Source organism: Erpetoichthys calabaricus, chromosome 3 (genome assembly GCF_900747795.2).
Source record: "Erpetoichthys calabaricus chromosome 3, fErpCal1.3, whole genome shotgun sequence".
Taxonomy (NCBI): Eukaryota; Metazoa; Chordata; class Cladistia; order Polypteriformes; family Polypteridae; genus Erpetoichthys; species Erpetoichthys calabaricus.
Window position 1 is genome coordinate 88,118,465 of NC_041396.2, and position 13,648 is coordinate 88,132,112.

Genomic DNA, 13,648 nt, shown 5'->3' on the forward strand with positions numbered 1-13,648 from the left:
GATAAACTCGGATTACTCTCTAATATGAAAAAATTACCCAGAAGAATTAATTATAAATAAAACACTGAAAACTATTGATTCCTTAAATTTTCAGTCAATATTATAAATATTCCATGAGCAAAACAAGTAAAGCATCAAGTGAGCCAATTAAAAATCAGAAGTTCTCCTGACTAAAAAGTGTCTTCAGTGAATAAAACAAACAAACAACATCCAGGGATAATTCAGAACAGTACGATAGCCCAGTTGTCAGTGCTTTTGTCTCACAGGTCCATGGATCTGTATTCTTTCCCTCGCTTGGCCCTGTCTTTGTGGCATTTCTACATTCTGCTTTCTGTGCAGGTTTTCTCCAAACATTCTGGTTTTCTTTGACCAGTCTAGTTTAAGATCAGGGCCATAGGAATGAGTGTGCCCTGTGATGTGCTGAAATGCCATCCTGGATTTATTCCTGTCAGAAAAGGTCCACTATGACTCTGGACAGAAAAAAGTTGGTTTACAATATAGATGAATTGAAGGCCTTTGATGGAAGAATAATGAGAAGATCTCTAAGTGGACCTTAAAATATATTCCTTTTTGTTTTGTGTTTACAGCTACAACATATTACCAATACTGTACATTGTAAATCATATAAGATTTACATATTTATAAACTCTGCAGACTTACAGTATATTGTATCAACCTATTCAATCATGATGGTCTCACAAAAAGTTGTACTCATACCTGATGGAGGCCTTCTGCTAAGTGTTGTAATGTACCACACCCATATCCTGACCCCTAGTCTGCAAACATGAGGAGATAAATGGCAAACAAATGGAGAGCTTGTCATTCCTACATCATCAAATGAAGCAGACTGTGGCTCGATATCCCTTGTGGTGAATGCATATCTACAACCTCTGCACAAAAGTCTCAGTATAATTAAACAGCTGCCCTCAGTATCTCACAGCTTGATTGCCCTTAGACACTCAGTCTCCATTTTCTCACTCATTGCCCTCATATATGCTGCATATCCTCTCTTTGACACACTAACACCGAGTAGTTTCGGCAAATTAATTATTCAGCAGAGGTATATCAAGAAATGCAACTGCGGCTTCTTTATACTAATGGAAATATGCTTGTATAATGCCTCACAGTGTTTTCTTTCTTTTTAGTCATTTTGGTTTGCATTTGAGAGGGGTGTCTTGTCGGTCATGGTATTGAGGTTTGCCATTAGTCATAATATAATATTTTTTATTTAACTTAGATTGTGTTACGGGGTGGCACGGTGGCGCAGTGGTAGCGCTGCTGCCTCACCGTAAGGAGACCTGGGTTCGCTTCCCGGGTCCTCCCTGCGTGGAGTTTGCATGTTCTCCCTGTGTCTGTGTGGGTTTCCTCCCACAGTCCAAAGACATGCAGGTTAGGTGCATTGGCGATCCTAAATTGTCCCTAGTGTGTGCTTGGTGTGTGTGTGTGTGCCCTGCGGTGGGCTGGCACCCTGCCCAGGGTTTGTTTCCTGCCTTGCATCCTGTGTTGGCTGGGATTGGCTCCAGCAGATTCCTGTGCCCCTGTGTTAGGATAATGCGGGTTGGATAATGGATGGATGGATAGATTGTGTTACAGCCCAAATTTTCCCCTGGGGACAAGTTAAGTTAGATTAGATTATAAAAGTCAAAAAACAATTATTATCAAGAGTCAGCTTTGTTAAGAGGATCAGGCTTTATGTATTATAATTCCACTAAATGAATTTTAATGGATTCTCCATGAACCAAAAGCCTATTAGTAAGATTTTGATCTTGAAAATCAAGTATAAGGCAGATACGACTGCTAGCCAGTCTATGATCTATTAGGATGTCAGTTTGCCAAACTGGAAGTCGTGCCAGAAGCAGGTGATGGGACATCAAGCCCATTAACCTATCCCATGGCCTTTGCCATTTCATTAGTCAATCCAAATATACACTCTGTGGGGAAAAAAGGCCTTCTTAAATTGAACTTGTCTGAGTGTGTGCCCTGTGGTGGACTGCCATCCAGTTTAGTTCCACATCCTGCCTCAACACCACTGCTGTTTTAATTCCTCCATTCCATAGCTCTCCGTCAATCGAGGAGGCAGCTTTATGTATTATAATTCCACTAAATGAATTTTAATGAATTCTCCATGTACCAAAAGCCTATTGGTAAGATATTTGCTGTCTGTAAACATTGAAAATATGGTCTTGAAAATCAAGTATAAGGCAGATACGACTGCTAGCCAGTCTACGCTCTATTAGGATGTCAGTTTGCTAAACTGGAAGTTGTGCCAGAAGCAGGTGATGTGGCATCAAGCCCATTAACCTATCCCATGGCCTTTGTCATTTCATTAGTCAATCCAAAAATATACACTATTGGAAACAAAAGGTCTCCTTAAATTGAACTTGTCTGAGTGTTCCCTGTGGTGGACTGCCATCCAGTTTAGTGCCGCACCTTGCCTCATCACCACTGTCTGCTTTAATTCCCCTATTCCATAGCTCTCCTTCAATTGAGGAAGCATCACTGGACTATCTATCTATCTATCTATCTATCTATCTATCTATCTATCTATCTATCTATCTATCTATCTATCTATCTATCTATCTATCTATCTATCTATCTATCTATCTATCTATCTATCTATCTATCTATCTATCTATCTATCTATCTATCTATCCCAAATCCAGAGCACTGCATAAAGGAAACATGTCTACTAGAAACTTTTAAAATTTTTGTTTGCCTACATACTATACTTTAAGACACACCAGCTCATTCAAATTCTATTCCCACAAACACATGATTTACAGGTAGTCTGGGAAAACATCTCAGTTGACACTGTTTCACCACAGTGGCTGATAATTAAAAGTTAAACTACAATGAAGAAGTTGTTTACCTTGCAGACATTTAAAGATTTGGTTTAATTTCATTCTAATCTGCTGCCCTCTCTTATTAAAGATAAGACGTATGTTAAGAGTTTTGTCAGGAAAAATCTGCTGAGTTTAGGACAGCAAAGCCATAACCTCAGGTAGAAAGTCTTCATTTGGCCTCCTACAAACAGCCACAAATGAGAGTTGATCAGGAGACTGTTATATATGTGCAGTGTGGCATAACTGAATTATAGGATTCGATTATACAACCATGTGACTTCTTTGGCTTGAGGAGTTCTTGAGGAGAATAAAGAGAAGGAATTTGGTGTTGTACTTTAGGGCTGTCGGTGTTTCTCTTTTTCAGACATAACAGAGCCTAGGTAATGATGCCACAATCTGTGTCATATGGAAGAAATTACAGAGAATTCAAAATATGGAGGCTATCGTGCTGTGAAAAATGGAAGGATCGATAGATAGAGGGTACAAAATGGATATTGAATAACCCAGAGAGTGAGCACAAAAGGTACAGCAGAAATGAAAGCTGTGCAACATTTACAAAAACTGGAACAATATAAAAAAGCTTATTGGTGCATAAGGTCACTTATAACACTTTGAGATTAGAAACAGCATTTTTATTGAAAAAGTGTCTAAGCAGCAACCCCCCCACACACTTCCTTTTCCCCAAATTAATGTCTCTCATATTTTTTGTGTCTGTAACACTACATTGCAAAACCTGTCCCTACTGAACTCTTGGCAACTGATTTCACAAAAGTGGACATTCCTTGGACGGCATGGCTCTCTTTCTCTCCAACTCATTTTACCATGTCATTGAGTATAATCATAATAAAAAATGTCTAAACAAAGTGATACTTTGTAAACCTGCTGGAAGACATCACTATATGCATTGCCAACAGGCTAACACGCTTTTGATTTTTGCTAGATTTTTCCTTGGATTAGCTGGGTTGATGACTTGCATATTAGGCATCCTCTTGTATCTTTAATTAGACAAACTGGCATAGAGAAAAAATGAAATTTTTCTTTTTCAGGCATAATATATTATGTTTCTTTAAGTTACTTTATTCATTACTGCATATAGTATGTTACTAAGTCCATTGCTACATATAAATTACAATTTATTATTTGGCATACAGCAATATACTTAATAACATTAAATTCCTATAACTCATTCATATACATAACCTGCTTACTCCAACACAGAGCTGTGATGTGCTGGAGTTTATTCTGCTAGCATCCCGGACAGAGTGCCAGATAATCAAAGGCACACTAATACATGGTCACATACTCACACATGGCCAATTCAGTGTCACCAGTCACCCTAACCTACATACCTTTGTTGGAGGAAATAAAACCACAATGGAGAAGCCTATATGGACACAGACAAAACATACAATCCTCATACAGTGCTTGAACTTGAACCCCTGGGACTGTTGAGCTCTACTGCAGTAATGCTAATCTCTGCACCCCAATGCCACTCTCGTGCAATGATATACAAATTGTATTATAAGAGAAAAAGAAACCATAGCAGACCATAAGGGTGGGCTCTGTCCAAGCAGCAGGAGAAAACAGAATGACAATATGAAGCACTGATTTTACCCGCTTGCCATCTGATGTCACCGCATGACACTCTGCACCCTGTGCATCAATTAAAGACAACATGTTCATAAAAGGCAGTTTCCTACCTGTCCGAGGGCAGAGCACAGGACTTCTGGGCTGGTTAGACCACATGTAGAGGATGCCTTCAGGCTTGAAATTCTACCAACTAATAGGTCTCCTGTGGGTGGGTAGCAGGCTCCCCGAGAACAGTCCCTCTGAGCCATGGCCAGGCTGAGCAAGGCTGTAATCAAAGAATATTTTATCCAGTTAGTACTGTTGCGTCTTTCTGAGACATCACACTTTTTGCATAATAGGGAATTTGAAAAATCAGTCAGTCATTTTCCAACCCGCTCTATCCTAACACAGGATCACGCTGGTGCCAATCCCAGCCAACACAGGGCGCAAGGCAGGAACAAACACACACACCAAGCACAATTTAGGATCACCAATGCACCTAACCTGCATGTCTTTTGACTGTGGGTGGAAACCCACGCAGACACGAGGAGAACAGAGAACATGCAAATTCCACCCGGGAAGCGAACCCAGGTCTTCTTACTGTGAGGCAGCAGCGCTACCACTGCGCCATCCTAAATTGAAAAATCACCAAATGGCTATTGTTCAATTTCACTGAGCAAACCTCAGATGTCATATCAAACACACTCCTCTTTCAGAGAATTCCATCTGAAAACAATTAACATATGCAGAAAACAAAAATAGCTAACATCTAAAGCATTAAATTGCTATGTCTGGCATGACCAAGATAAGCAACACCATTCCAGGACAAGAGGGGGCACTGCTGAAAAAAGGTATCATCTTCTTTTCCTACAGCTCAGAGAAGACGACTAGTGAGGTCCACCAGCCCTGACCGTGACACTCAGAGCAAGCCTCGTCTTTAAATGACACAGCATCAGAGCATGGCGTCGTATTTACATTCTGGAGTCAGTGGAAGATGAACTCCTGTGCAAGACCGAATTGATATTTTTAAGAGCAAAGGCCTCTTTTGCGTCTGATTATCTGATCAGCATCTTCTTTTTTATGCCATCGCACACTTTTTTCTTTTTTGTTTTCAGACAATTAAAGATGGTTACCGGGGTGGCACCCCATCGATTCTTGCTGTTTCACAGTGGTTCCCTACCTGCCAGGCACAATATATACTGTTTATATACTGTATAATGTCAAGCACTGAAGATCACCTTCCCGGGCTAACCCCAATGTACAGAAGGAGGTGCTGTCACTGACAATTTTGTCTATTTTTCTACCCATAGTCCAGAAAAACCACCCAGTTAGGGCAACTGACTCTGAATGTTCGGGTCTGGTGACTATAAAGCTGAGACACTCCCGGCAGGGGCCGTCTCATTGCAAGATGATCAGACTGCCAGATGGAGCGCTGACTTACACAGTTACTTACTTTTTTGGGCAGCTGCACTACTGCTGAATGTTTTTGAAATTGGAAAAATTGGAGCATCTCTGTATTGTACTACAATATTTGCCTCTGTCTTTTCTGATGCAACACACCAGTAGTGGGTTCAACAGAACACAAATTAGACACTACCATCATAATGCCTCTCCCCAGTCTGCTGCCAGTCCTCTTCAATCACTTGCAGGGCTACACTAGGACATCATAGAGCGTGCAGAATACTGCACAGTCTCACCGTGGCTCCTGCAGATTATCAAAGAATCTTTCCAAAAATGTTTGTCTTGCTGTTGGGATAGAAGCTTGCCTGCTAGATGTCACTGAGACCTGAACTAACATTTTAGATAGAATTTATAATTCACGAATCACATGGTTCTAATTGGGCAAAAATACAACACTTGTCAACCACATAATGTTTAATCAACAATCTTAAAAACAACTGAAAATTTGGCTGTCTCACTGGACCTTCGTATATTGTCTGATGCCATTACGGCCATCACTGTCTTCTGACACTATCTGTCTATCAGTGTAAATAATTTTGAACCCACCCAAACTAGCAGACTGAGGAGCAAGGTAGGAACCAACTCCAAATGGGGCACCAGTATACTGCTGGGTATACTTGTCCATAATGGACCAATTTAGAGATAAGAAGTGCTCTAAACACACCTCCCACTCTCTCTTAATCAAGGTTTCTGTCCAAAGAAGACAGGACACTCCAAGACAATGAGTCCACTTCTATCCACACTGCCATGATGGGAAACTCTTCATTTGCCAGTGTGGAATTGTAATACTGTCTAAGCAACTGTTCAGCCCCCATTCCATGTCAATCAGGTGTCACTTCTGCATCTGGCATTTCCATAGTAAGCAGGTGACCCTTCACACCAACAGTAGATAACTAAAAAAATCTTAGCATCGTGAACAATTTTTGAAGAGATATCAAAGCTTGCAATGTTCTGGACCAAGGCATTTGAAAAGCAAAGGTTGTGATTAATCAATCACTTTCTTGATGGATATCTGGTGACTCATCTTACTCCAGAAAGTGTGTTTTATGTCTCACTATCAGATGATTGGCCACAACAACAGAATCCTATACTATGAGAGAAGTCAGGCAGAAGTCGGGCCTGGAAGTTATCACAAGATATAACATCAGTGTGCTACTTTTTCTATAAATGGCACAAATGTGAGCAGTGTTCTGCTTTTCTAAAGTATTAAGGTTTCTTCATCCTGAAGACATCATAATGAAAGAGGCTTATACAGTCAATATGAAGATATTCAGTATGTGAGAGCAAATCTTTGTTTTCCCATAATGCTAAAAATTTAAATTTTCTATTTCTCTATTTACATGGAATCTATTAGAGCTGGCTCATTCCTTCTGAACATTTTTGGCTTACATCCCTTTATTTCTATCTCTGGAAGTCCCCATTTATTAATGTTAAGGAGCATGGTAATGTGGCACTTTTTAAATGCATTGCCGCATTGACCTCTCAAAAAGTCCAAGCTACTCATTTTCCCATTTCAGAATTTTTCAGCTGCCTGACCAGATAGGTTGTAAAGGACAGCCGGGTCCCATGCCCGGCAGGGACGCCTCTGCTACATCTGTTCCGGGAGAGCAGCCATGGACTGTTCAATACCTCCCCCGGGACGCTTGGTGGCAGCCTCCCTGGCAGCCAATGATTCCCCAGACCAGCGCATGGCTCCATGGGAGATGGAGTCCTCCACAGCCTGGTTGGGGGCTCGGATGGCCGCCAGGGGGAGCTGCGTGGAGTCAGCAGCCTGGCTGGTCATACCTTCAGCCCCACCCGGAAGGGCAATTAGGACCAGGTGTCCAAGCACCTGGACCGCTTCCGGGTGGGATATAAAAAGGGCCAGCCACCACCACTCAGGGAGCCAGAGTCGGGAGGAAGAGGACTAAGCCTGAGGAGGAGTGGTGGTGCTGAGGTGGATTTGTTGGATTTGAAGTGCTTTTGGGACTGTGTTGGGCCTGTGGGACACGGGGAAGGCGTGCCCCACGGCTGAAGAAAAAATAAAGTACCTTTTATTAAAGTACGTGCCTCTGCGTGAGTCTGTGCTGGGTCGGGCACTATATAGCGCCTTTTACAAGGTGTAAGATTAGCTCATCCCAACAGGCAGAGTATGTGGACTTCACTTCAAGGTGCTTGAAGTGGTTTTCTACATATTACTTGTCCAGTTTCACCCACACTTAAAAAGAGAACTGCCACAGAAGTACTACATTGTCACATAATGCATCAACTGCCAACAGGTCAGTGGAATCTCATTCAAGGCCCTGCTCCATCTTTACTTTGGTCTCCCGCAAGAACTTTAGATCTGCATTAGGAGCTTTTCATTTCTCCTGTGAGAGACTCCACAACATACAGTGCCATTCTGTACATCACTGTCAGGCTTGTAAGGTGCTGGCTACATCAGAGTAAAGTCTTACAATGGGCAATGAGTTTGAGTCAATTTAACTGGATTTCAATTAAGGGAACTGTCTGTTATAAAATAATGTTAACATGGAGCACTCTAGGTGCTTCTTACATTCAGATATATTAATTTTCACATAAATAAGGAAATAAATATACACATATAGGCTGTATATATATATATCTACTCTCTATATATAAAATCCTAAGCTTAAAAGTGCAGCGATTTTGTGCAATGATTTTATGTGACTTTTTTGTCACGCTTTAAATCGGGCTTATTTTAAAACCTACATATATATGTTTGGTAACATTCTTTTCAGAATTTATCGAACTTTAATGTGATGTTGTTAGATTTTCAGATTCTTATTCCATTTTTAAATTATAAACTAAAAAATATCAAGAACCCATGCCCTGCAAGACATTTAACCACACCCGGGGCCAGAAATAAAAGACAAAGAGTAGGACAGCTGCTGTACAGGCTTTTAAATGTTTGAAGTGCCGCATGAGATGCAGATCACATGGCAAGCAGCAGCAAGCCAGCAGCTGATTGAGCAAAGAGGAGGTATAAAAAAAAACTATTTGTTTCCCATTGCATCACAGTTTAAGAAGGGGTTTCGGAGGAGCGACCACGCCTCCTTGGGGAGCGTTCAGCCTCCCTCTTCACAATGTGAGTGGCAGAGACGCGAAGTGGCTGGCATGTAGCACAAGCCAGGGGGGTTGGTGAGAGAAGCGATCAGGGGGCAAAACACCTAGTAATATATATGTATAGACACGCACGTGCATCTCAGCATCACTTTCCAGGCTCATCGGAGGTATGTAGTACCACTCCAAGAAGAGAGGAGACACTGTCACTAACATTATTGCCTCCTTCTTCTTCTTCCTCAGCTCCAAGAAGATGCCCAGTGAGGGCATCTGACTTTGTCCCTTACGGGCTGAGTCATATAAAGCTGGACATTGCCGGAAGGAGTTGTCTCACACTTTGGTACGAGCCAGAAGACGGGGTTCCTCAAAGCAAGACCAAACAGCAGTTACAGTTAAAAAAAAGGCTATAGCCTGTATTTTGGTATTTCACACCATTGTGTGGCATTTTTTGTTTTCAGACTTTTTCTTTAGTACTAAGGTGTTGTACCGTGTTAACCATTATGAAAGAAGTGAAAAGTCAAGCAAAATGACACCTTGTATTGGCTAACTAAAAAGATTACAATATGCTTTTGAGGCAACTCAGACTTTTTCTTTGAAATTAACCTGACCACTAGATAGATAGATAGATAGATAGATAGATAGATAGATAGATAGATAGATAGATAGATAGATAGATAGATAGATAGATAGATAGATAGATAGATAGATAGATAGATAGATAGATAGATAGATAGATAGATAGATAGATAGATAGATAGATAGATAGATAGGTTTAATTAATCCCATGGGGAAATTCTGATGCATGAAAAACAAGGATACAGATTCACAGTACAGATAACACAGCTAATCAATCAGTCAATCAATGAATAAATAAATGCAAACATACATAAATAAATAAAAATAAACTTCAGGTGGACCAGGTGGAAACATTGACTTGCCTGAAACCAGTGGGCAAAAAAAGAGCCCCAGGGGTGCTTCTTAGCACACCATGGTGGAATGGACCTGTGGGTTAAAGTGGTCCAAGAGAGTGTCTCCTGGAGGGGATTTTTCATGCTGGCAACCAGTTTTGCCAGAATCCTCTTTTTCATAACGGCTTCCAAGATTCACCTTATGATGGATCACACGTGTTTCGTCCTAATTGGGGCTCATCAGTTGTATGCACATTTGCTTCCCCTTACAGGGAACGAACCTCAGCCTCTAACATTGCACCATGGTGGCTGGTTTGCTTAGTATATATATATATATACTGTATGATGGCTAACCTCAGATATTGCCTGACAAGTACTGAGAGCTCATGTAAATCCTTGGGGTGCTGGAGGTTTAGCACCACTTATGAATTTTATTCTTTACCATCATATTACCTTATTATAAGTCTGTTATTCCTTTACATGAAACTCAATGGACCTGAATGGTTTTTATTTAGGTTAAGTAAATAAGAAGACAGCACAACACTTACCCAAACAATGGAGAAAAATTAACATGCTGATTTCGGTAAAGGATGCACCTATGAGTAAAAACAATCAGATTAAGGGGGAGAAAAACTCAAGAAACAGCATTTCAAAATGAAAATACAAGAAAGCCATAAATTAAGCTTTGCTTTACATAACACCTTTCATAGCAAATAAAACAAGTTTCTCCCACTACAATTCAATAGAGCAAATCCTATTTTTTGAACGTAGTGTTCTTCTTTCCCAATTTGTACAAAATGAAGACCGGGCATGTGATTGCCAAGTTGAGAAGATGATCTGGAGGGTGTAATTTGAGCTCCTGAAATAAGCTGAATAGTAGTGAGATATCGAAATAAGCATACAGGCAAATGGCAAAAGTCCCTGTGAGTCATTTATAAATTATTATTGTGAAAAAGAAAGAAAGCAACATCTGGAATTGGGGTTGATAAGGTGTTTCATTTCACAGTGCTTTGAAGGCTTTGGGTCCATAGCTTATACATGCAGATATGAAATGTTAAGTTATTCAATTGCAATAAGTTGAGCAATGTGGCTTCCTGAAGCTGGATTTTAGTTTCATATTCTTTGTAAATCAGGAGGTGCAGTACCAATTATGTACCAATTATGGTTTTTTAATTTCCCATAGAGATTCATTGATAAATTGGAATGCAATCCCAATCTTTTTGACATGTTTTTGTTGTTAATATTTTTTTGAGTATGTCAGCCGTAGAGTCCAACTCAAATGAACAAGGGGGTCTGAATTCTTAAAGTGCTTTTGGACAGAAGGCAGGAACCTCACTAGCATTCTCACAAGTTCATTGCACCTCTCAGATACAGTAACACTTCTGTGGCTCCTGGCTGGTGCAGTGCCTTCCTTCAGTGAGGTCCTGAGATTCCATGGATAATAACATTCAAATCCAAATAGAAGTGTCACCTTTAGCCATGTGATTTTATATTGTCTTATAATGCATTTATTAATTTATTACATAGTCTTTTATATCCAGAGTAATGATGTGCACTCAGCTGCACAGTTCAATGAACTCCTACTGTTATTTAATTCTAAAATATGTTTAACTAAATTTGTAGGCTCCACTCACTTTGTCAGTCTCGTGTTTATCCTGCGGTATTATTTTGTAATCCTAACTTGTTTTGATTTCTTATACAAGTTGGTATTCTTCTCTTGCTGTGTCTGTTTTAATGGGAGTTATGAAGTAGTGGTGAGGTCATATCTTAGTCGAAATCGGATAACAAAAATATTTCAAAATTTCCAAGTGAAGATTCCCAATCAAAAGCTTGTTTTTTCAAGGACAGAGCAAGTTGTTTCTCTGATTGAACTTAAATGCAACATTTACTTTGTAAGGCTCCTTGTTATTGTGTTTACTGTGAAAATGCTGTATAAAGTTAAGATTTATGGCTCGGTAATTACTGTCAGATAGTTAAGGCTAAGGCTATTACAAAAATACACATTTTTCCTAATTTAAAAAAATAAAAACATTCTGAATGATAAACAGATACGTAAACAGAATAAAAAAAGCCCAAAAAATGGAACTGATCGAATTAACAAAAGAGAGATGCAATGGCTATAGAGATGAATAGAAATGGGATAATAATAGTAAGTAGCAAGGACATCTTAAGATAAAAACAGAAAGGTATAACAGACAGGCCTGCTGTTTTAAAAACAGGTAATTGGCAGGCAGCAGAACAGACAGACAAGACTGGGCTTAAGTGGCTAAAAAGATAGAGAGGCAGATTGGGATACTTAAAGACGCATGAAGACCGAGGTCAATAGAACTGGGAGATAAATAAACAAACACAAAATTCGAATCGAAAGCCTAGACAGAAAGATAGCCGGTGATTCTTGTGAAACTGATTGGCAGATAAAGAGACAGACACAATTACAAAAAGAAGGATAAACATATCAGACTGATAGGCAGAAGGAGCAGTAAGCAAACAAAATGGAAAAGTGAAAACAAAAATCAAAGCAACAGGTAGACAACCTGATAGACGACAGTGTGAGATTGAAGTGATGGATTATCACGTAACATTACAAGACTTTCTAAATAAAATGTGAAAGGTTTTTGAAAAGTCTGATTGATAGAATCATTAATGAACAGATGGAGAATGACTTTAAGTCTAACTAATCCTTGAAAATAAACAAGTAAAGTGAAAAGGAGAGAGATGACACATAGGTCATTACAAAATGACCAGGGTAAGACATGGAAGAGGCTGATATAACAGAAGGACAAGTAAATGAGGAAAGAGAGATAGGCAAAGATCAAGAGGACAGACAGGCAGAGAGATACTGAACAGACAGACAGTAGGACACAAGGCACCTAACAAAATACAGAGGGGTGAAAAAAAGAATTCTAGAATAAGGTTTGGAGAAATTTTATATATGAATACAATCTGATCAGGATCAAGTATTGCAAATATGAAACAGAATACCAAAATATACTACAGAGAAATAAAAATGGGAGAAAGTGTTGGAGTAAAGTCAATTGAGCAAAAGGGAGAAGTGACAGTAAGAAAAGTAGCTGGAAAGAGAGAGGCTAAAGAGACGGAGTAAGAATTGACAGACCGATGCATCAGAGGGGACAGAAAGAGAAAAATCAGTGAAAAGGATGCACTTACCAGTCCCAGTTGTGTCTTCACTGGTGCACAAATGAACAGTAAAATGTTTTGCACAAGCTTTTCCTCTGTATTTAAGAGCGGTCTCACCTGTGTAAGGGTGCGGTGATGATGCAGGAATGTGTCAGAAAACCAGGAATACGGTCCCTCCCTTCCTTTAAGCTAGCCAAGTCTGAGCTGTAATATGGAAACATTCAGGATTCATCCGGCTCACCTACACACTGATTTTGGAATATTCTCTATTGTACTAAATACATCAAAAAAGCTATGTAAGTTAAAATGTAGAAAACATCTAAAAATGAAGAAGTAATATTAATGGAGAAATAATTAATAGTCATTTGTTGTCCAGTGGAAGGATTTCTTTCTTTCTGAAAACCTTAGATAGATAGATAGATAGATAGATAGATAGATAGATAGATAGATAGATAGATAGATAGATAGATAGATAGATAGATAGATAGATAGATAGATAGATAGATAGATAGATAGATAGATAGATAGATAGATAGATATGAAAGAGCAACTGAAAGTTCAGCGCTGCTTCTTCGATTGAAGGATGGCTATGGAATGAGGGAATTAAAGCAGCAGTGATGATGAGGCAGAATGTGGCACTAACCTGGATGGCAGTTCACCACAGGGCAC

The 13,648-nt window shown here is 39.7% G+C and overlaps 1 protein-coding gene across 1 annotated transcript in view; it reads right to left on the reverse strand.

Annotated features, from left to right (window-relative positions):
• The window catches only part of lamb3 (laminin subunit beta 3), a 60,769-nt gene extending 47,679 nt beyond the window's left edge, over positions 1 to 13,090 (reverse strand). Inside the window, exons 1-3 of the mRNA XM_028797070.2 lie at positions 13,010 to 13,090; positions 10,390 to 10,437; positions 4,544 to 4,698 (exon numbers count right to left, since the gene is read on the reverse strand). Coding sequence (XP_028652903.2) covers positions 4,544 to 4,698; positions 10,390 to 10,414 — 180 coding nt within the window. The 5' untranslated portion in view covers positions 10,415 to 10,437; positions 13,010 to 13,090. The remainder of the gene's footprint in view (positions 1 to 4,543; positions 4,699 to 10,389; positions 10,438 to 13,009) is intronic.
• Between the last annotated feature and the right edge of the window lie 558 nt (positions 13,091 to 13,648).